The sequence below is a fragment of the Miniopterus schreibersii genome (genome assembly GCF_964146895.1).
Source record: "Miniopterus schreibersii genome assembly, chromosome: 13".
Classification (NCBI taxonomy): domain Eukaryota; kingdom Metazoa; phylum Chordata; class Mammalia; order Chiroptera; family Miniopteridae; genus Miniopterus; species Miniopterus schreibersii.
In genome coordinates, this window is record NC_138113.1 from 60839979 (window position 1) to 60861482 (window position 21504).

The window sequence follows — 21504 nt, forward strand, 5'->3', positions numbered from 1 at the left end:
CTGCGTGGGCCTGTGGGTCTGCGTGGGCCGGTGGGTCTGCGTGGGCCGGTGGGTCTGCGTGGGCCGGTGGGCTTCCCTGCGCTCGCCTTCCTCTGCCGGGCCTGAAGCACAGGCCGGGCACCCTGAAGTCTGACTTCCAACCCCGCCAGCTGGTGATGCCACTGACCAGGCTGAGCATTTTCTTCTGGTCACCTTCAAAGCACCTTCACGGAGCCATTTCTAGCTAAAGGTAAGCATTTAAACCAGATGCCTGAGAGTAAGAGGTAATTGTGGAAGCAAACACAGTAAAGGGTTTTGATCAGGTGACCCAAACTGTGTGTCATGGACACCTAGTCTGGTGGGTGGCCCATAGCTCTGCATCGTCTTCAGAAGCCATTTGGAAACACAGTGGTCGCGTTGCCCTAACGCTCTGCTTGGGCTGGCCTGAGAAGGCACCCACTACCTCACCCAAGGGTCCACTTACACACAGAAAATTTACGGACTGATCATAATCTTTATTCCTCTAATCAGGTTTTCTAACACAGTAATAGTGTTAACCTCATTTTAGATATGTGCATTTGAAATGAAAAGAATTGAGAGTTTAATACTCTTTAAATTCTTACCTTCCATGAATTCCAGCTATCATGACCCCATTTTAGTACAAATGAGAATGGTTTTGATGTATAAGTTTTTAAAAATTGGAATTTTGGGGACTGTCCTGGTTTCATGTGATATGTTATTATCTCCAAAAGTTATTAAGGACATATCCCCATGTGATTAATATTTAAACTTTTGTACAACATTTCACAGGAGCCAGGAGAAATTCTTGTCAGTGTAAATACATAAAATCTTTGTTTGGCAAGCTGAGCTGCCATTACTGGGTTCAGAGAGCTTCACTTACATTATGAATTTAGTTACCACTTACAACTGAGACTCAACAGGAAAGTCAGAGACCACTGGTGTGTGTGGCTTCTGTCTACTGGGTATCCCATGGAGAGACATGTCCACCCCACAAGGACAACGGGTCCCCACAATGCCTGTGACATACTGCAAGGTCCTGAGGTAGGCTCTGAACCATTCCAAATAATGTGCTCTCTACATTGAAAACTTGGTAATCTGTTTACAGTTCATATGTTAACTCTACCCAGAAACACTTGTGCTCTGTCTGTACAGGTAAGACAACTGACCCACAGTTTATTGACTATTCTTAAAGGTAGTAAAATAGAATTTTATTTGGAGAAAAAAGGAAAAAAATTAGAAAACAGAACAAAAGGGATCAGAAAACGGAGCCAATGTAACGTTTAAGGCGACTTTGGAAACTAACCATTGTGGGTGTTTCGTCGGAACACCTGAGGTGGGTGACCCCTCCTGAGGGTGGCGGCCACATTGCGTGTGAAGTGGATGGTATTGGAAGAAGATTTGAGGGAGGGCTGCTGCCACCCAGAAGAGCTGTGGTCACCGCCAGGCAGCAGTCACCCAGGCGAAGCCCTTGCCTGCCTTACATGTGAGTTGAAGAAAGGGCCTGGCTAAAGTGTGGGCTCCGGCCCAGCCGGCGGGCTCAGCGGTTGAGCATCGACCGAGGACCCAGGAGATCACGGTCCGATTCCCGGTCAGGGCACGTGCCGGGGTTGCGGGCTCGATCCCAGCAGGGGCCTGCAGGGGGCACCCATCAACGACTCTCATCATTGATGGTTCAACTCCCTCTCCCTCTCCCTCCTCTCTGAAGTCAATAAAGATACATTTAAAACAAAATTAAAAAAAAAGTGGGATATAAAGTACAGCAAGCTACATGTTTTGTTCCAAAAGTGAAAAAAAGAATCAAAATAATAATAATAATAATTGGAAACCCCAGATCACCAGACCCCTGAGTTCTGAGCCCCTGAGCCTTTGTTTTTCAGGCTGAGGCCGGCAATCGACAGCAGTGCCCAGGCCTCAGGTCAGCCGCCAGCTGCTTCAGCGGCGTCTCGGGAAGCAGCGCGACAGTTCTCACGAGGAATTAGGAAAGGCCCGCTCTGCCGGAACCGTGATCTGGGGAGACGCGCGGGGAGCGCTGTGCCGCCTCAGGCGTTTCCCGCGCCCCTCGGGCCTCCCGCACGGCTCAGCACACCGAAGCCAAGCAGCAGGCCCCGCAGCCGTGCCCGGTTTGCTAACTGGGTAACGGTTCCGGCAGCCGGCCCTTAGCATTACCTGCGAAGAAGCAAGCCCTGCTGTTCCACTCGCGGCCGCAAAAATCGAACCTGTTACCACGGACCCCTAAGGCCCGAGCACATTCTGTAGCCACGCTGGAGCTCTGGTTGGGCCACGTGTCCCCACCGAGGGAGTCACCGTCACGGGTGGCTCGAGGGTCTTTCTGTATTACTGACATGTAGACTGTCATCATTAGTTAACGGGGTTCAACGCCACACTCTCTCCTTCATTATCGTATAGAACCCAATAATTTTATAAAAGAAAGTATAGAGAAAAAGCTAAATGAAGTCAAATTTATTTTTCATTTTTTTATCATTCAACAAATAAGAAAAATTCATACCGATAATAAAGATAAAGTGACGTTCCCTTTTTCAAAATTTACACAATGTCATGAAATTTCTTTACCTGACTTTTAGTAAGTGAAACAATTTGGTCTACCAACTTAAGAAGTAGTGTCATAAAAATTTCATTTACTCTCCTTTAGTTCCAGAAAGTTCAACTCCTTATAACATTTATAAATAAAGAACACCAGGAAAAATCAGGAAATTTCTTTTGAGGGTCATTTTCCGTTTCAACCTTCCTTTTCAAATTCTGTAAACTAACTACTTAAATTCACTCTTGGCAGCTCAGCAACACACATCACACCTCTTGACTCATGTCCCTATAATAAAATTCTAAAGTCAGTCAGTTTCAATTTCTTTTCAGCAGATGTAATACGTATTTTATATAAATATTTTCATTTAAAATTAAGACTTTTGGCACAGAATCTCAAGCCTGTAGTTTTCAAATTGTGTCTACACTGCCTTCGGCTGATGAACTAGGGAGCATTGCGAGGAAACTGTTCTCTAGGACCTTGTGTCTTGTACGTACGAAGACTCCCTCGGTCTCGCACCCAGCAATCCATCAGTGTCCCAAGACTTCAGAACATGAGAATAAAGGCTAGAAAATTTACTTCTGCACATTGGTGGGGCGAGAAGGGGACAGAAAACCACTGCCAAGGATTCTAAGTACTGTGCTTTACATTTATGTATGTTTTCCATCGGTAATACTATGGCCACGGGTATCCTTCGCTGCACCTCCAATGTGAATCCGTGGAGCTGCGTGAGCGGCTTAATTTCATGTCTAAACCCAGAAATTTAGAATCTTGTTCCAGTCACGTTTTAAAGAGGGTTGTTTGTTTTTATTTTTTCCCAGAAAAAATGCAAGCCAATAAAATCTACAGTATGTGTAAGAGACAGAGACTCCAATCATCTTTAATGATCATGTTCCACTGCTTTCTGCTGTACTTTTAAGAGCACTCAGGTGAGTAGAATCCACTGTTATATGAAGAACTGAGTTACCACTTTATTTGTGGGGTGGGGTGGGGTGTGAAAAATTTACAGACTAGTGTAAAATAACAGAACTCCCGCATTCTCCAAAGTGCTTCCTGCCTGAACGCTAACCACTGTGTTAAACACTGGAATGCCGTTAACACAGGCTTTCAACCTTGTCGGCTTAGAGCCTCTGACCTGGATTCAAAGCTCTAGAATGTTCTACAGAAAAATTCTGAAGCAGATGGTCGTAGATGGGCGTGAGTGGGACCCTCCCGCCTCCTACTCCCAGTATCTCACCCCGGAAAACCTGCCAACAAGTCTTCCCCAGGTGCCGCCCTGTCTCCCCACAGGCCACACGGGGCCCCGCGTGGAACCTCATCGAAAGCTGCCACCCAGTGTGTCACACACCGCACACTGGTGTCACCCCCACAGACAGCCTTTCTCCGCACCATGTAAACACAGAGGAGATGGAATCACACGTCACCCAGCACACGTAGAGGGAGGAACAATGAAAGGCCGGCTGACTTTCATTACTGCACGGAGCGGCCTCGGGCCGGGCCCGGGAGCCAGGCCACCTCGTGGGCCCTCAGCTCAGGGTCCGAGGCCGGGACTCTGAGCTGGTGGCCACCAGCCACCAGGAGCTGCCCTCTGCGCCTTGGGAACATGTTTGGAGTCTTTTTAGTGCCATTCACTTAAAAACCGATCACAGATATACTTTTTTTTTTTCATAAATAAAATTTGAGGCATATGCATATATTAAAACTTTCACCAGCCAGGGTGTGTGACACGTCAGGTTCCGTCCCTCCAGGTCAGCGCGGGCGCACTTCTCCCCTCGGTCTGCAGAGGCTGCAGCTGCCAGCGAGTCACAGAGCACGTTTCGTGCACTTTTCTCTTTGATTTGCCTCTTCCTGGGATAAGCAGTCGCCCCACTAACCAAGGGCCTGACTCCGTCCCCAGAGGGGATTTGGGCGCCAGGCGGAGAAGTGACTCGGTGCGGGTTTGGAGCTGGTCAGCGCCGCCCTCCCGGGGCTGCGTGCCTTTCCCATCAGGGCTTCTCGCCCCCAAAGCGGGCTTTCCGGCCCCCGGGCTCCGACGCCCTTCGGACCAGCCTGGGGGGCGGCCTGGGCCGGTCACCTGCGGTCGCACTGTCTTCCCACACCGGGCCAAACTGGCCTTTGGCGAGCAGGGGCTGCCGGAGCACGCCGGGGGTCTGGGTGGCGCCCTCTTTGCTGCGGGGCGCCAGGGGGGCGCAGGGCTGCGGGCGGCCGGGGCCCAGGCCCGCCTCGTCCGTCCACTCCATGCTGCAGGGCTGCGGGCCCTTGGAGAACGGCTCCGGCAGGAAGCGCCTGGCGCGGGGCTTCAGGTTGAGCACGGTGGTCCCGGCCTCCGTGTCCGAGTCGCTGCTGCCGCCTGCACAGAGGGAAAGCACAGCGTGGGCCGGCTGCAGACGGAGGTGCCCCGGGCCTGGGCGCAGCTGGCAGGGCCAGAGCTCCCCCGACTGGGGCCGAGAGTGGGCGTTTGCTTCACCTCCTGAGCCTCAGGCCCTTGTGAGTTCACACTGACTGGGCAGGGCTCTGACTATGCTCAGCTCTGTCAGCCGCGTTCACCTACTGAGCGCGCACAGTCACCTGTTTCAGGGGAAGGAGCCAAGGCGTGGGAGGGGTCAGTGGTGGGGCTGCATTCACACTGAGACAGGAGCCACGGGCTGTGCTCGGACCTGCCCAGGGCCACTACCCCAGGAGGGCTCAGCTGGGGCCCGGGGCACAGGAGGGCTCAGCTGGGGCCCGGGACACAGGAGGGCTCAGCTGGGGACGAGCACACAGGAGGGCTCAGCTGGGGCCCGGCACACAGGAGGGCTCAGCTGGGGCCCGGGGCACAGGAGGGCTCAACTGGGGCCCGGGACACAGGAGGGCTCAGCTGGGGCCCGGGGCACAGGAGGGCTCAGCTGGGGCCCGGGACACAGGAGGGCTCAGCTGGGGCCCGGGGCACAGGAGGGCTCAGCTGGGGCCCGGGACACAGGAGGGCTCAGCTGGGGCCCGGGGCACAGGAGGGCTCAGCTGGGGCCCGGGACACAGGAGGGCTCAGCTGGGGCCCGGGGCACAGGAGGGCTCAGCTGGGGCCCGGCGCACAGGAGGGCTCAGCTGGGGCCCGGGGCACAGGAGGGCTCAGCTGGGGCCCGGGACACAGGAGGGCTCAGCTGGGGCCCGGGGCACAGGAGGGCTCAGCTGGGGCCCGGGACACAGGAGGGCTTAGCTGGGGCCCGGGACACAGGAGGGCTCAGCTGGGGACGAGCACACAGGAGGGCTCAGCTGGGGCCCGGCACACAGGAGGGCTCAGCTGGGGACAATCACACAGGAGGGCTCAGCTGGGGCCCGGGACACAGGAGGGCTCAGCTGGGGCCCAGGGCACAGGAGGGCTCAGCTGGAGCCCGGCACACAGAAGGGCTCAGCTGGGGCCCGGGACACAGGAGGGCTCAGCTGGGGCCCGGGACACAGGAGGGCTCAGCTGGGGCCCGGCACACAGGAGGGCTCAGCTGGGGCCCGGGACACAGGAGGGCTCAGCTGGGGCCCGGGACACAGGAGGGCTCAGCTGGGGCCCAGGGCACAGGAGGGCTCAGCTGGGGCCCAGGGCACAGGAGGGCTCAGCTGGAGCCCGGCACACAGAAGGGCTCAGCTCAGGCCTGGCACACAGGAGGACGCCAAGAGTTAGCTGCCATTAGGAGGGTTCCTGTCTTGATCTGGAATCTCATACACAGCTTTATTTTCTTCATATTTTTATAAAAGGGTCAAAACACCAATGTGCACTTTCCAAAGGAGTCAAGATGAAAACCAGCTCCCTGTCAAAACTGAGGTCCTAGGCCCCTGTGGGCAGGACAGCGGATGGACTTGCCCAGGAGTTGACAGCCTTGGGAACAGCATTTTCGCTGGATGCTCAGTGGTACCATGGCCACTGTTCTGAACACCCACATCCCCCTCTCCCCACCTCAGCCTCCACTACCACAGGCCAGCGTCAGACTTTGCTCTTCTTGGTTAAATAAACAGGCAAGGAAAAAAGGGGAGGGGGGTATTGTATTATTGTTACATCTACCTTTTAAGAACATGATATCCTAACACATTTCTGGGGTTTCACAGAAAATGGCTTGGAGTTCCCATGAAGATTATCATCAAATAAAGAAATATCAGACTTTATGTCAAAGCTTAAATGATTACAGAAGTAAATAATATGGCTGCCTTTATGAAAATATATTAGGATTATTGTAAAAAATTAAACCTGCCTTTGCACATTTACAGCTTTCCTGTTTACTTGCTCAATAACCACACAGTGATAATATTTGCTTTGCTATATCAAATAGGGTCATTATGAAAAACAACTTACTGAATTTTGTAATGTGCACAGAACTCCACTCAGAAATGTTGGGGCGCTAACAAAAGGCCCCTGTGTTGTTACTTTAGATCTGCAAGCTATTGAGCTCACTGTGCTTAATGAAGAAGCAGACTAGGGGCATCTTTCTGGTCTATGCATGTTAGTAAATACGTTGCAGGTGTTTCTGCTCCAACTGTATTCAGTACCTGTATTAGAAATATTTTTCTTTTGTAGCTTTTCTGGAAGCTTTGTGTTTTTTGGTAAGGACAGGTATCGGGAGGCTGAAGTGGAAGCCTGTAGAAGAAACAGAAAACTTTAGACTATGCTGACGGTATTTATTAGAAGTCTAAAATCTTATGACAAACCTTGCTGAAATTAAAATTTTAATTCTCAATGCCAAAATTACTTTGTGAGGGGCTTTAGGGATGGGGAAGAATGTTTCTAGCAATAATTATTTAATTTAAAATCACTAAACTGCTTCTAAAATATAGAAGTGAGGAATAAAGAAAAGGAAATAAAGTGGCACCACCTGGAACAATACGTGGAAACCACTGGGCTTCCTTAAGGAACAGCTACCGAGCCACCCGTTTGTGACAATATTGGTGAAAGAGCCTTAGAACCTTTGTGTATGCAGAAGATAGGTTAAAATTGTAGCATACTTTAGTTTTATTTACTTTAATAAGTCTTGAGAATGATAGAAACTATTACTACAGCTAATTTGACATTTCCATTGCCATTGTCTTTAGTTCCTTTAATTAATTTTTAATCAGTGCTGCCACATTGAACACAAAGAGAAAGATAATTTTGTTCACACGTAAAATTTTGCTCTCTCACAGCCAAATGCAGAATATTATTAAAGATGCATGACTGCTGAGCTAGATTAAGCAATCACGACATCATTTTAAAGTGGCTTTTCTGATCTGTTGACAATGCCTGGACCCTGCAAGACACTGAGCCGACTGCGCATGAGCACCGCTCCCAGCCCCGCAGCTGGGAGTCAGCACGCGGCCGCCCCTTTGGGCGAGGGCCTGTCCCTGGGAGGCTCAAGTGCTACTTCCCGGAGAAGCCCAGGCCACGCTCTGTCTAAACCTGTAGCTGTCCGAGCCGCCCTGTACTCCCAGCTTCCTTCCTCGGCGATTCCTAACATTCTCCACAGCCCTTTCTGACCTCTTCAAACGGACATTTGCTGATTCTGTCTGCTGGCGGTCACTTTCCTGACGGGAGTGTGAATCCTACAGGAATAGGAACCTTTCAGCTTTGCTGCCCGGTGTGTCCCAGGGCCTAGAGCTATGTGCGGATCGTGAGAGGTGCCCAGGGAACACCTAAGAGGCTTTGACACGGACTCGGTGCCAGAGCTCCTGCCGGGCAGCCCTCGGCGGAGCGCCAGCCCAGCGCCTTACCCTGCGGCCCCGCTTCAGGCTGCTGTCCTTCCTGAGGCTCTCCCGCAGGCTGTGCCTGCGGCGGATCAGGATCTCCTTGGCTTGTCTCTCACTCGTGTCGGCCGTCAGGTTGTGTCTGTTGTATGACAGAGTCTGAAATAAAAACACAAGTGACATTTTACAAAACCAACAACAACAGAAAAACTGATCACTGCCCCAGAAATTCCAAAACTTGACTACGTTTCTTTGGCACTGCATCTCAGCGAGGTGCTTAACAACTAATGTGCAGAGAGAAAAAGTATGAAAGTTAACATGCTTTCCCATTTTGAAAGAATTTGTCTTCTAATAAAGCCTGTGAATAAGTACCCCCCTGGGGAAGTGTGATCCTTATCAATGAGAAAAATGATTGAATTCACCGAGTGCCTTTGCCAACCTAGAAGCACCTCGTATGCATTTCCCCATCATCAGTGGGGGGGAAAGACACACCCACTGCATCCATCCTCTGTGGAACAGCAATTACTGGTATAAAAACAAATCACTTTGAGCTACCTGGTGGTGCCATGTGCCTCTGATTAATTAACTAAGAAACATTTCTTCTTTTCAGCTGGTTGTCAAGCTGAGAAAGCCGCCCCCACCAGCAATGAGCATGACATAGTATTTCAAGCAGTAAGGAGTCCCAAGGTGGGCTGTACAGGCATGTATTATTAGTTTATAAGCTATATAAAAACCCACTTCCTAAAACAAATCGTAATTTGTAATTAGGCTCATTTTCTGATTGAATTAATATCTACTTCTTAGGAATATTCCTGTGTCCAGACAATATTAGGCCTAGTAGAGATACGCAGAAGTAATTCAGAACTGGTTTCCATTCCTGCCTTGAGAAACGTAGCATCGAAGACTAGCGAAATAATACAAAGTCATGAAATGAAGCACTAAGCTTGGGTGGCACAGCGTGAGTTCATTTAAAGACAAGGCTGGGAGTATGTAAGGTGTGGGGAACCTTACAAGCAGCGGTGGAGACGGGAGGACAGCCCCCAGGCCAGGGGTGCAGACAGAACCCGTACCCTGTTCGGGGTGGGGGAGGGAGGGAGGCGTGGAATAGGAGGGATAAAGTGGAACTTGGACACAGAGATCCCAGATTCTGCAAGAGCAGTTCAGCCTGGAAGCCACAACCGCTGTTTTGTTTCATTTCTGATAGAGGAATGCTGCTCTCAAGGGGTGCCTTAGGGAAAAGGGGGGGGCAGTAACGCAGGATGGAATGAAGGGGGAGGCCTTTGGGGGAACATCTGAGAAGCGACAGGGATGACCCCAACACGAGTGAGGAGTGAAGGGGACTCCGACAAGCAGCGTGGCCCCTGGACCACTTCACCTCCCTGGGCCTCAATTTCTTCATCTGTAAAACGGAGACAATAGTAACACGTTTACTGGGGGGTTAAATGAGCTAATACGTGCAAGGCACCGAAATGGGGCCAGTTGTACGCATTTGCCAAATGTTGGCTATATTATTAGCACACCATCTGAATAAGGCCTTCACAGTGGAAATGCAGCTGAAAAAACAACTCAGGTGACACGTTAAAGAAAGAAACTACAGCACTTTATGAATAACAAGGAAGGTTAAATACATTTTCAAAGTCTTCTAAACTATAAATGTAGTTCATTAAAGAATAAAAAAAAGCAGTCAATTATTTTTTCACAGTTATTTCACACGCACACACAGGTTTTAAATCTCCAGGCCCAGAGCAGCAGGGCTCCGGAGGGTTCGCGGGGTCCGGAGGGAAGCGGCGCCCAGCAAGGCGGCGACCGGGCGCGGCCGGGGACACGTGCCTGGTGGCACCTCCGAGGCCGGCGGGAGGGTGGGACAACATCCCTACAATCCGATGCTACAGAACCGGAAGACCTATTTCCAGTTACGAGCAGTCATTCAGTTAAACAGCAAAAACGCTCGGTTGAGGAAATGGCTCTCACCCGCTGGCGGATCTGGTAGAGGTTCCGCGACAGGAGCTCCCGGATCTCGTCCATTTCGCCGGGCGTGAGCTTCCGTATTTTCTCTTCGCGACAGTCACTGTGAGAAGGTTAGAAAAAGAGCGTTTCACTAGTCAACGAACAGTCTTTCTTAGAGACATATCATCATTTAAGAGGAATCATCTTAAGTTAAAGCATGTCACTTAAGGGATAATTCAACGTTTTAAAGTAATTCCAAATTCTGAACATTTTATCTGAGCGCGAGGTCGCCCGGGCGAGGTTAACCAGGCCCGTGGTTCAACCACAGTGGCTTATGATGCTATCGCTTGATTATTTCTAATACGTCATAAAAAAGTAACATAGGATTGTTTTTCCCCAACAGAAACATAATTAGCTGTATTTTGCTCTTCTGGCCTGGGCTTTAAACATACTTCGTTAGATACATTTGCAAGGACACCACTGGTCATATGTATGTAAACACAGCGCATCCTCACTGAGGGATTGCGGCCAGTTCACCTGGCTGCTAAGGTGTGTTGTAAGCACATGATCAACACGCCGGGCACTGTCCCGGCCACCCCCAGAGCTGTGCCAAGTAGGGGACAATCTGAGCTGACCGACAGGCAGGTTCCCAAATGCGGACGCACGCAGCGCCGCTGGCCCTCTGGGTAAAACTGTCCTCCTCATGGTTCAGCTAGTGACGGGCTTTTCACAGTTCGGCACTTTTTGTTGGTGGCCTTGCTGTTCTAATTGGCCCTCAGCACAGCTCTGAGGCTGCAGAAAGCGTTGGCCAGGCTGCACGTAAGCACACGTTACGGTGCTGGCCACCCGTTCCGTTCTCAGGCAACAAGATATTCAACGAGGTGGTTTTAAACAGAACAAAATTACGCGTTGATTGGCTGATTAAAACATTCAGCGTTTGCAAACCGGCGTTCATGGGCAACCTTACAGAGCCATAAGGACTGCAAACAATGAGAACTGACTTTGTTTATATAGTTCCACTGTATCTCCTTCAAAAAGACTTTGAGGGGGCTTACAAAAATATAAAGTACAACGAAATAAATAGATAAGAAAATAAATTAAGAAAATAAAGCTGGGATGGCTAATGTACATAAATGCATACAGAAGATGAGCCGAGGACACACAAAATACAGAGGTAGCTCTCTTATATTCTTTTAAATGCTGTTACTGTAAAGCAACAATCACAGTAATTACTGGAGTACAAACACCTATGCCCAGTGCTGATGGACACACACAAAGGCGTGAAGGAAGAAAGGCAAGGCTTGTCAGCACGGACGTCTCTGTAGGCAGACGATTCGCTCGCTATTGCCTCAACCTCCGCTGCTTAGAGGACTTTTTAACAAGCATCTTTTTAGACTGAGATGTTGTTGTTTAGGTAGTTGTCCAACTTTCTAGGTAGGTTTTTTGATCAGCAAATTAATTCACAGATTTTTAAAGTTGAAATGAACAAATAAGGTCAATAAACAACAATCTTTTTGGTGTCTGATTTTCTTGTACAATGTTCCCACCAAAGTTTAACATACGTTTGCATAAGTCCAGTGACAGGTGCACAACTACCTCCCTTGTTTACACTTAAAACACCACTCTGATTATGAAATTCTGTATTTTACTTGTGGTTCTGTCAAGTTTCCGGTCATACATTTGAGGCCATGTTACTTATGTGCTAATTTCGGCTTGTTATGCCTTCTTATAGATTTGAAACTTTATCATTATGAAATGTATTTTTTATCTCTAGCAATATTTTTTCATAATGTTTACATTTTATGGCAATAATGTAATTACACGAACTTTCTTTTGTTTAGTGCTTTAATGGTATAACTTTTTTTCAGTTTTTATTTGTAACGCTCCTCTGCCCTTACATATAAGTAGTATCTTTTATAAACAACATCTAGTGAGCGGTGTAGGTGTATTTTTATCCATTCTAATCATCTCTCCCTTTTAAATGGAGTATGTTCATATTTAATGTAATTTGAGTTTAAGACTATTCTCTATTTGCATTCTGTTTGTCCCATATGTTCTATGATTGTTTAATCTACTTTGTTGTCCTCTTAAAATTTATTTTCTTTTCTTATTTCATTTCTCTTCTATGTTGCTTGTTAGTTTCTTTTACTATTTTTTTTAGTGGTTACCTGGGATTATAACCTTAATTGTTGACTTATTAAAGTCCAAAATACATTTTTATTTTCACCACTTTCTGGACAATGCAAGGATTTTAGAACACAATAATATCATTCACCTCCCTCTCAATTTATAAGCTATTATTGTTGTTAGTTTTAAGTTGGTATAGATTTAAAACCCCATAGACATTATCATTTTATGCAATTAATACTCATTTACATTTTAGAGATATTTGCCATTTCCATGGTTTTAATTCCTTCCTTCATCTGCAATCTTTTCCATGAAACTCTTTATTTTATTGTATTATTATTTTTTAATCCTCACCTGAGGGTATTTTTTCCATTGCTTTTCAGAGAGAGTGGAAGGGACAGAGAGAGAAACATCGATGTGAGAGACACATCTATTGGTTGCCTCCCGCATGAGCCCTGACCAGGGCTGGGGATCGAGCCTGCAGCCGAGGGACGTGCCCTTGGCCGGAACCGGACCCAGGACCCTTCAGTCCGCCGGCCGACACTCTAACCGCTGAGCAAACTGGCTACGGCTCTATGAAATTCTTTTGCTTTTGTCTGAAACCCTTTATCATGTACTGTAATGTGATGGTTTTTATTTATCTGAAAATGATTTTAATCTACTTTTTTGAAGTGTACTTTAGCTCGCTCGATATGAAACTCTAGGTTGTAAGTTACTTTCAGAATTTGGAAGATAACAATGGTTTCCACCATGTTTGTTGAAAAATAATTGTCAGTTTTTTTCTCTTCTAAAGAAAATAGGTCTCTGATTATGTTTAAATTTTCTCTTTGTGTTTTTGATTTTTAGCAACTTTTACTATCATATACCTGCATTTGGTTTTCTTTATAGCTAATCTGCTTGGGGTCTGTCACATTTCATGTCTTTTACCTGTTTGGGGAAATTATAAGTCATTTTTGTCTTAAAATATTGCTTTTACCAATTTTTCTCTCACCTCCCTTTGGGACTTTGACTATCTTCCATATGTTTCCTACTTTCTTTTCCACATTTTTCACCCTTCTTTTCACTTTGTGCTTCATTCTGGTTATTTTCTTTTTTCCTATTTCCCAATTAATCAATTATCTCTTCGGCTGTATCTAACCTGTGTTTATACCTATCAAATGAGATCTTAAATTTAGTTACTTTATTTTTAGCTCAAATATTACACTAAGATATTTTTATTCATATAAGCTCCATGACAATGCCAAAATGTCAATGCCATTAAGCATATTATTTTTATTTTAAAGTTCGTGTTTGATAATGCAATGATCTGAATCCCCTTTACCTATTACTACTCTGTTTTTATGTTTTTCTCAGTGTTTTCAGCCATATTTCTTTGTTGACTTGCTTTCTTTTGATTGGTTGCTAAACATTAGATACGAAAAATCATAGAGGTACTTTAGGGCTCTTTATAACCTTACTGTCCTCCAGAGAAGACTTAAATTTACTTCTTTAAAGCAACGGGGATGGGGTACTATCAGCCTCGGGTGTTAAACGGTCAGGGATTAAGATAACCCGAGGCTGGACTTCTCTGATGGGAGGCAAAGAGCAGAACTGTGAGGTAGCCCCTGCGGCCGAGTACAAAAGCTCCTCCTCCTTCGTGGGTCCTGAATTCCCATTTTATTCTCTAAGACCCATCCGTCCATCAGATCCTCTGTTTTAACCTTTTAGACCCCCAGACACCTTCTGTGTCACCAGGGAGACAGACAGCACCAGATGCCAGTTCCATCTTCTTGGACCTCGCTTTTCTCTGGGCTCTTGGCTAAAACAGTTCTTTACCATGTGGGTACTTCCAGCTTTCAGGCACATTTAAAAAACATATTTTGTACTTTTTTCCTAGTTATTCTCAGAAGATGGCCTGGTCTGTAACACTCAGTCCATTATTGTCAGAAACGCAATTCCTCACTGTCTCCCTTTGGCCTCTGCTCTCCCCTGGATGACACATTTTCGGAGCGGCGGAATGGCCAGCGCGCACTCGCTCAGCCAGCCACGCAGCTGGCCATCTGCTCGGTTACCCGGGTCCTCGTCCTAAACACTGCCTTTGCTCTGCCGTCTACTGTCCTCAAAGGAACTGTGAGCAGAGCGTAGAGCTGAGAATTCTCTCGTCTGTGATCCCGAGACAGCGGCCGCCTCTGAAAAACTGGACACCTGAGCTCTCTCTTGCTTCCGCTGCAAACGGCACAGCGCGTAGGGAGGATTGTGAAACTGTAAAGCCAGAGGGAAGCTTAGGGAACAAGTGTAGCTTCACTTTGTACTTGCAAAACTCAATCTCAGGGCAATAAATGACCAACTTAAGGTCACACAGAGAGTTATTTGCAGAGTGAGACTATAAGTTAGTCATTCGGCTCAATTCACTACTGTTTATGATGCAATATAATGCCTTTACCTCCAGGCCATTCTGATCACTATTTCTTTTTATTCTGGATTGCATAAACTCTCATAACTTTTATAGGAGACTTAGAGTCCTAGTAAAAATCATGGTTCATATGGTTGGGCGTGATTTGAAGCTTCCTCTCTCATTTAAACTCTCCCACAATTAGAGTTTTAATTAGGTGACATTTAGTTTAAATGAGCTTCAAGCTCATCAGCGAAAGAAGGAGCCAGTGAAACCTGTAATTTCTGTGACAGGAAAGGAGGGATGGTTACGTGATGATGTAAACTCACTTGCCAAGTATTTACTGTCCTGCTGTAATTTTGCTTTAAGACTTCGGTAGATCCCTTCACAGCCTGGAGTATTCACTCCTCTGTTTTATAGCTAAGGAGACAGGCCAGGTCAGTGAGTCTCAGCCCGGCTTCAGTTAGAAACACCGAAGGGCTTGTGAAGCCGCCTGTGCCTGTGCTCAGCACCGAGACTGATCCCGGCGGTGCGGGTGGGCCCGCAGCCGGTGGCCTCACGCCCGGGCTGTCCCCGGGGCGCCGGGGCCTGCAGCACCGCGCTGACGCTCTTCCCGAGGGGGGAGCTGCACGCCGCGTGCAAATACGACACATCTGAAAATTTCCGCCTCAGCATGCCTGCTGAACAGACTCTAATTTACTTTCCAAAAGCGCCGGATTGCCCAGAGCAAATGTAATAAAGGCACAACCATCCCACACGGGACAAGGAGCCTTCTGATTAGTCGATTCTGAAGTAACACAAGGTGGCGAGACACGACCCAACGTGACATATGTAAGATGCACTTTGCTACACTTTCCCGGTTTAAGCAGAATCTCCTTCTTCTGTGAGATCTTAAGGCATCTCTCTAGGACATCGGTCAAATTTGTTATTATTACTGGTTTCAAAATAACTGAAACTAACTTTAAAGACACTCCCAGCACGACCAGCTTGTACCTGTAAACCAGCACTTACTTCAGGGACGTGAAGGAAGGCATGGCGCTTGTCATGCCGGTCTCGGCCATCTCAATGGCGTGCTTTATCTCCAGCTTTTTGTACAGGGACACGATGCTGGACTTGGGCTGGTTCTCCCGAATCAAAAGCTTCCGCAGGTATTTGTCATCAAACTTTTTAAACCTGGGAATAAAGAACATTAAAGCTTCGATTAACTAATACTACACTGACTAAGAAAAAACTTGTTTCCAGCAATAAAATCATTCCCACTACTCCCAGGGGAAAATGTAGTAGCAGTGTTTAGCTAGCCTGAGAATTATAATTATTTTTATATATGCAAACCTAAATACATATGTACATAAAATATGTACACGTACATATAAAAATATATAGCACACACTGATACATTTTTATATAGTCATGCATACATGAGTCTAATATGTGTATTTCTACATTTCTTATTTCTCTGCTTCCCCTTCCAGCAAAATGATTAAGAGTGTTGTTAATATTCTGTATCTATAATTCCTCTCCTTTAATTCCTCTTGAAAATTCACAAATCAGGCTTTTGCCACAATACTCCATTCCAACTACTCATACTGAAGTAATCAGGGACACCCCCTTCCCCCAGCAACATAAATCTGATGGCCAATTATTTAGCTCTCACCCTTTCTGACCTCTCCTGCTTAAACATTGTCTTCCAGGACACCACACCGCCCTGGGCCCCTGCCTCCCTCCCTCCTCAACCTCTTCTTTAAAATTCTTTTTCTCCTTCCTGCCCTCTTTGCGTAGGAGTGCCTCTGGTTCAGCCTTTGGTCCCGTCTGCCGCCACCGACTCTCCTGGTGAGCATGCCCGGTCCCATGGATTTTAATAGCATCTCTCTTCCAGTGACTCTCAGATTGGTATCTCCAGCTCCAACCTCTCTCCCGAACCCCAGAAGTAAATATTCAGCTGCCTCATCAGCATCTCCACTTGGATAGCTAGTAGACATCTCAACTCAAAATGATCCGACTGAAGTCATCTTTTCCTGTAATCTCCCCATTTCCGTTAATGACAGCTCCTCCAGGTCAAAGCCTGATGCCAACTTTGAGTCTCCTTCTCCCACTTCCGTGTTATGACTTGAATGGTGTCCATCTCAGTCTTCAGGTGTTGAAGCCATAACCCCAGGACCTCAGAATCTGGTCATATTTGGAGACAGGGTCTTCAGGAGTGACTATGTGAAAATGAGATCATTTGAGTGGGCCTGAATCCAATATGACTGGTGTCTATATAATGAGAAAACTCGGACAGATGTGTACAGAGGGAAGAAGACATGAAGAGGCAGGAGGAAGGCGTCTACAAGCCGAGGAGAGAGGCCCGCAACAGGCCCTTCCCTCACGGCCCTCAGAAGCAGCAACATCTACCAACATGTTGACCTTGGACTTCTAGCACACAGAACTAGAGAATACATTGCTATTGTTTAAGCCACCCCAACAGGGGCACTTTGTTACAGTACCTCTAGCAAACTAATACTCCCTATCCACTCTATCAGCAATTCCTCTTGGTGCCACCGTCAAAATGCTTACAGAACCCAACCACTTCTCACCATCTCTACTGCTATGACCATGGTCCAAGACATCATCATCTCTCAATGAAGTCTTGCAACGGGCACCTAATTGGTCTCCCTGCTTCCACCATTGCACCCCTACAGCCTATCCTATTCTCGACACAGAAGCTGAGTGATCCTGTTAAAATGTAAGTCACACAACGAGACTCCTCTGCCTCTCACCTGAGTGGCTGGAGGCCCTGCACAACCTGGAGCTGCACCTCTTAGTGCTCCTTGCACGCGGGTCCCGCCTTACTGGTGTCCTTCCTGTTCTGGATGCTCACCAGCTGTGCTCCCACCTCTGGGCGTTTCTACTGACTATTCCTTCTACTGGGAATACTCCTTTACACGCCTGCAGGTGCATCCTCAGACCCTTCAAGGTGGTCATTTCTCCAAAAGGGCCTTTCCTATCCATCGATGCCCTTAGGATTGCACGTCACCCCCTCCACCAAACTTCCTATTCTACTTCACAGATACACTTTTCTCCATAGAAGTTATTTTCTAACATCTATGAATTTATTATTTGCGATGCTTTCTGTTCCTTGCACAAGAATGGCCTCCGTGGGCGCAGGTGGTTGCTGTTTCTGGTATCACCAGTGCCTGCACGCTTGGGAGCACAGACGGGAGAATGGATCATTTGGTCCCAATTCTTTCCCTGTATCCACATTCTCTGCTCTATTACTTGGCAGTGTCCTTCCACCACGGCCTAAGTGATCTGCCCTTTCCTGCTTCAATAATGTCACTTGCTTTGGTCAACGGGCGATTAGCAGACATGGTGATGGAAGCAGAGGCTTAAAATGGGCTTGCTCATTACATCCTGCCTCTTGGCTTCCACAGATACCACTAGAAGGATGTGAACAGAGGGACTCATTAGTCCCAAGACAAAGGTGATGCCACATGAAGCAGAGTGAAGTCACCACAGTCACAGAGCAGGCAGTGGGACCAGCTGACAGCCAGACAAACCCAGGCCAGACCCACCAAGCCCAGCCCAGAGCAGCTGGCTCTCAGCCTCTTAACTCAGGCGCTTTAGTAAGAAGTGACTGTAGTTTTGAGCAGTTGACTATTGGGCTGTCTTGTTATGTAACATTACTGAGTCAATATGTAAACGAAACAGCATGCAATAAATATTTGTTGAGAAAGAAATAAATTTATTACACTGATTACCACGAGTCCAAGGAGTTTTATAGGCACACCTGTGCTATGGAAACAAACAAACAAAAAACAGTGTTAACCCACATTCTTGGTCCTAAATACTGGAGGGCTACGAACAATTGAAGAGCGTCACCTTAGTGTGCTTTTCTAGTGACTGGCCACTACACTAAATACAGGGCCCTATGTCTTTCTAAGTTTGAGCAGGACTCCTGGCAGCAACACATCCTTTTAAACTTCTTTTATTATTATTATTGTTTTAGCTTTTAACTAGAGATAAACAAAATGAAGAAAAAATATTAAGAACAATGACATCTGATCTATTTAGTGTAGGAGCTGTGTACTTTCTTAAAAAAAAAGTTTTTGTTGATTTTAGAGAAAGAAGAAGGGAGAGGGAGAGAGCGAGGTCTGCTGCCTCCGGCACACCCCTGCTGAGGGTCACTGAGCCCTGGCTGGTTCCTGGGTGGACGCCTGACCACTGAGCCACACCGGCCGGGCGGAGCTGCGCACTTTCATTTCTCTGCCAAGCTGCACATGGGCAGTTTGTTTCTCCATCGTTAGCTTCCTTCTGCCAAGTCTGAGAAACTTCCCTGCTGCCTTCCCTGTTATGTCTTCCTCAGAGGACCCAATGCCTAAAGGACTCTCTGGCAGGGCCACTAGAAATCCTCAGCATAAGGATTCCAGAAGGAAAGGGAAGGTACACAACACACCTAAAACAATCACTTCTATTTGTCACTTTCAGCAACATCAACAACTATTACATACCAGAGATAGGACCTGAGCAGAACTAAAGCTAAAACGGTTTGTGTCGGTGCCGAATCTCTCCACACCCACCTCCCTGGCACATACCGTGTACCCGACAATCCAGGAAATGATTTAAAGTTTACCTGTAAAATATCGTGCATGGAAATGCTTAAAGGCTTATGAAGTAACTGAATGAAGCGTGTGTACTGCAGAGAACAGAGTTAGACATTTTAAAACAAGGCTGGCTCTCAGGGGTGAGTCTCTGCCCTTTATCACTCACAGCCCAGTCACCCGGCAGCTTGCAGCGTCGCCTCGAACACACTCACTGCCCGAGAAAAAGAGCCTCCCCCTGAGACGGGCGGCCGGGCCCCCCGACACCCTTCGCCTGCGCCCCAGACAGCCCACGCCTGGCCGCCATCGCCGCTCTCTGCCCCTGCCCAGGGGCTGGCCTTACCCCGTATCCCCTCACATCTATTTCTTAAAAACTTTGATTGATTTTTTTTTAGGGGGAGAAAGAGAGAAAGAAAGCGAGAGGAAGCGACAGACAGACAGACACAGGTCTGTGCCCACTTTCTCGCGCATTCGGCTGCTGATTCTCACATGGGCCTGGCCAGGGGCCGAGCCTGCGCCGGCAACTGGGCCGCCGCAGGGGCCTCGCACCCCCTTTCCCTCTGGGAGGTGGGGAGTGAGATGAGTCTTTAGCTCAGTCTTCACTTTTGCAAAGGAAGGAACTGTCCTGGGTTTCCCCTCACCTGCCATCTGCCACCAGAGGGGAGTCGCAGGATCACAGGGAAGGCAGAGAAATGCTTGGGGTGAGGGGAGCGGCCGGGGGAGCAGCAGGGCTAGGGAGGCAGGGGACAGGCAGGGTGGCCAGGGAGGCAGGGGACAGGCAGGGTGGCCATGGAAGCAGGGGACAGGCGGGGTGTCCACGGAAGCAGGGGACAGGAGGGTGTCCACGGAAGCAGGGGACAGGCAGGGTGTCCACGGAAGCAGGGGACAGGAGGGTGTCCACGGAAGCAGGGGACAGGCAGGGTGTCCACGGAAGCAGGGGACAGGAGGGTGGCCACGGAAGCAGGGGACAGGCAGGGTGGCCACGGAAGCAGGGGACGGAGGGTGGCCACGGAAGCAGGGGACAGGCAGGGTGGCCAGGGAAGCAGGGGACAGGAGGGTGGCCACGGAAGCAGGGGACAGGAGGGTGGCCACGGAAGCAGGGGGCAGGAGGGTGGCCACGGAAGCAGGGGGCAGGAGGGTGGCCACGGAAGCAGGGGGCAGGAGGGTGGCCACGGAAGCAAGGGGCAGGAGGGTGGCCACGGAAGCAGGGGGCAGGAGGGTGGCCACGGAAGCAGGGGGCAGGAGGGCGGTGTATCACGGCTTGGCACAGGCGGCATCGGTCTTTGTCAGGAGTCCCCAGGAGTTTGTCAAGGGGCTGAGCGGACGGTCACAGGCAGACACCTGGGGTCCTCCGGGCTACCCCACCTCCAAGAACAGTGCACAGTGCCCAAGATAAACGGCCGCTGCTCTCACAGTTTCACAGCGGAGAGTCTGGTGTGTTATTTTATTGCTTTACGTCCTTACGTGACGAGTACAATATTTCCCTTTCGTGATGAGCCAGGCTCGGCCCGGCCCTTGCGCACCCGTGAGCGGCGTGGTCGGCCCACCGAGGCTGTCCCCGCACGTGGGGTCCCCGCAGCGCCCACCCACTTTGATTGATTGAAATGCCGGGCAGCCACTTCGGTCTGCGAGGCCACGTGACTGTCTGTCGCCCTCACTGTTCCGCACCATGTCTGAGGCCGAGTCTGCGGCTTCTACGTCTCATGTGGGGCGACGTGAGGCCCGAGCCTCCGCGCCCACGGCGGGCGCCTCAGGCCCCTCCTCAGTTACACTAAGGGGCAGGCCGGTGGGCTGCAGGGAGTTGGCAGGGCTGGGCTGTTAGTGCGGAAGGACAAGGCGGGAGGGCGAGAGGGTCCGGCAAGGACGGCTCGGAGCCGGTCTCCAGGGACCCGCCCGCCCGCCAGCCAGCGGTTCCGCCTGCCAGCCCACCTTCCACTTCAACCCTAAGGCCCTTGCGGACAGACACCCGATCTGATTTATCCCTTAAAGATAAAAACATTAGATAGATAGAGAGACAGATGATAGATGACAGAGAGACAGATGACAGGTAGGTGGGTACATACAAATATAGGCGATATGTCCTCAGGTGCTCTCGACATATTTGGGAGCACAAATAGTAATGGGCGCCCCAGTTTTTTAACCAAATAGACTGCATTCTTCAGTGTCCCCTGCAGTGAGAAATGTCCTATGACCGAGTCCTGGCTGTGACAGGCCGGGCCATGTGCTACAACTGAAGAGCTGTGTGGAAAGTTGTGATTTCCCTGTTT

General features: G+C 48.8%; 1 protein-coding gene and 1 pseudogene across 2 annotated transcripts in view; one reads left to right on the top strand and one right to left on the bottom strand.

Moving 5' to 3' along the window:
• Nucleotides 1-1979, top strand: part of LOC308566301 (uncharacterized protein C15orf39-like) — a 41330-nt pseudogene extending 39351 nt beyond the window's left edge. The window contains exon 6 of the transcript in view: nucleotides 1878-1979. The product of the transcript in view is annotated as an uncharacterized protein C15orf39-like (transcript). The remainder of the gene's footprint in view (nucleotides 1-1877) is intronic.
• Nucleotides 1980-2446: 467 nt separating this feature from the next.
• SLC9A2 (solute carrier family 9 member A2) overlaps nucleotides 2447-21504 on the bottom strand; it is a gene marked incomplete at its 5' end in the record, with an annotated part of 91108 nt that continues 72050 nt past the window's right edge. The window contains 5 exons of the mRNA XM_081156477.1: nucleotides 2447-4889; nucleotides 7049-7136; nucleotides 8243-8374; nucleotides 10187-10283; nucleotides 15672-15833. Of these exons, the coding sequence (XP_081012603.1) occupies nucleotides 4525-4889; nucleotides 7049-7136; nucleotides 8243-8374; nucleotides 10187-10283; nucleotides 15672-15833 (844 nt within the window). The 3' untranslated portion in view covers nucleotides 2447-4524. The remainder of the gene's footprint in view (nucleotides 4890-7048; nucleotides 7137-8242; nucleotides 8375-10186; nucleotides 10284-15671; nucleotides 15834-21504) is intronic.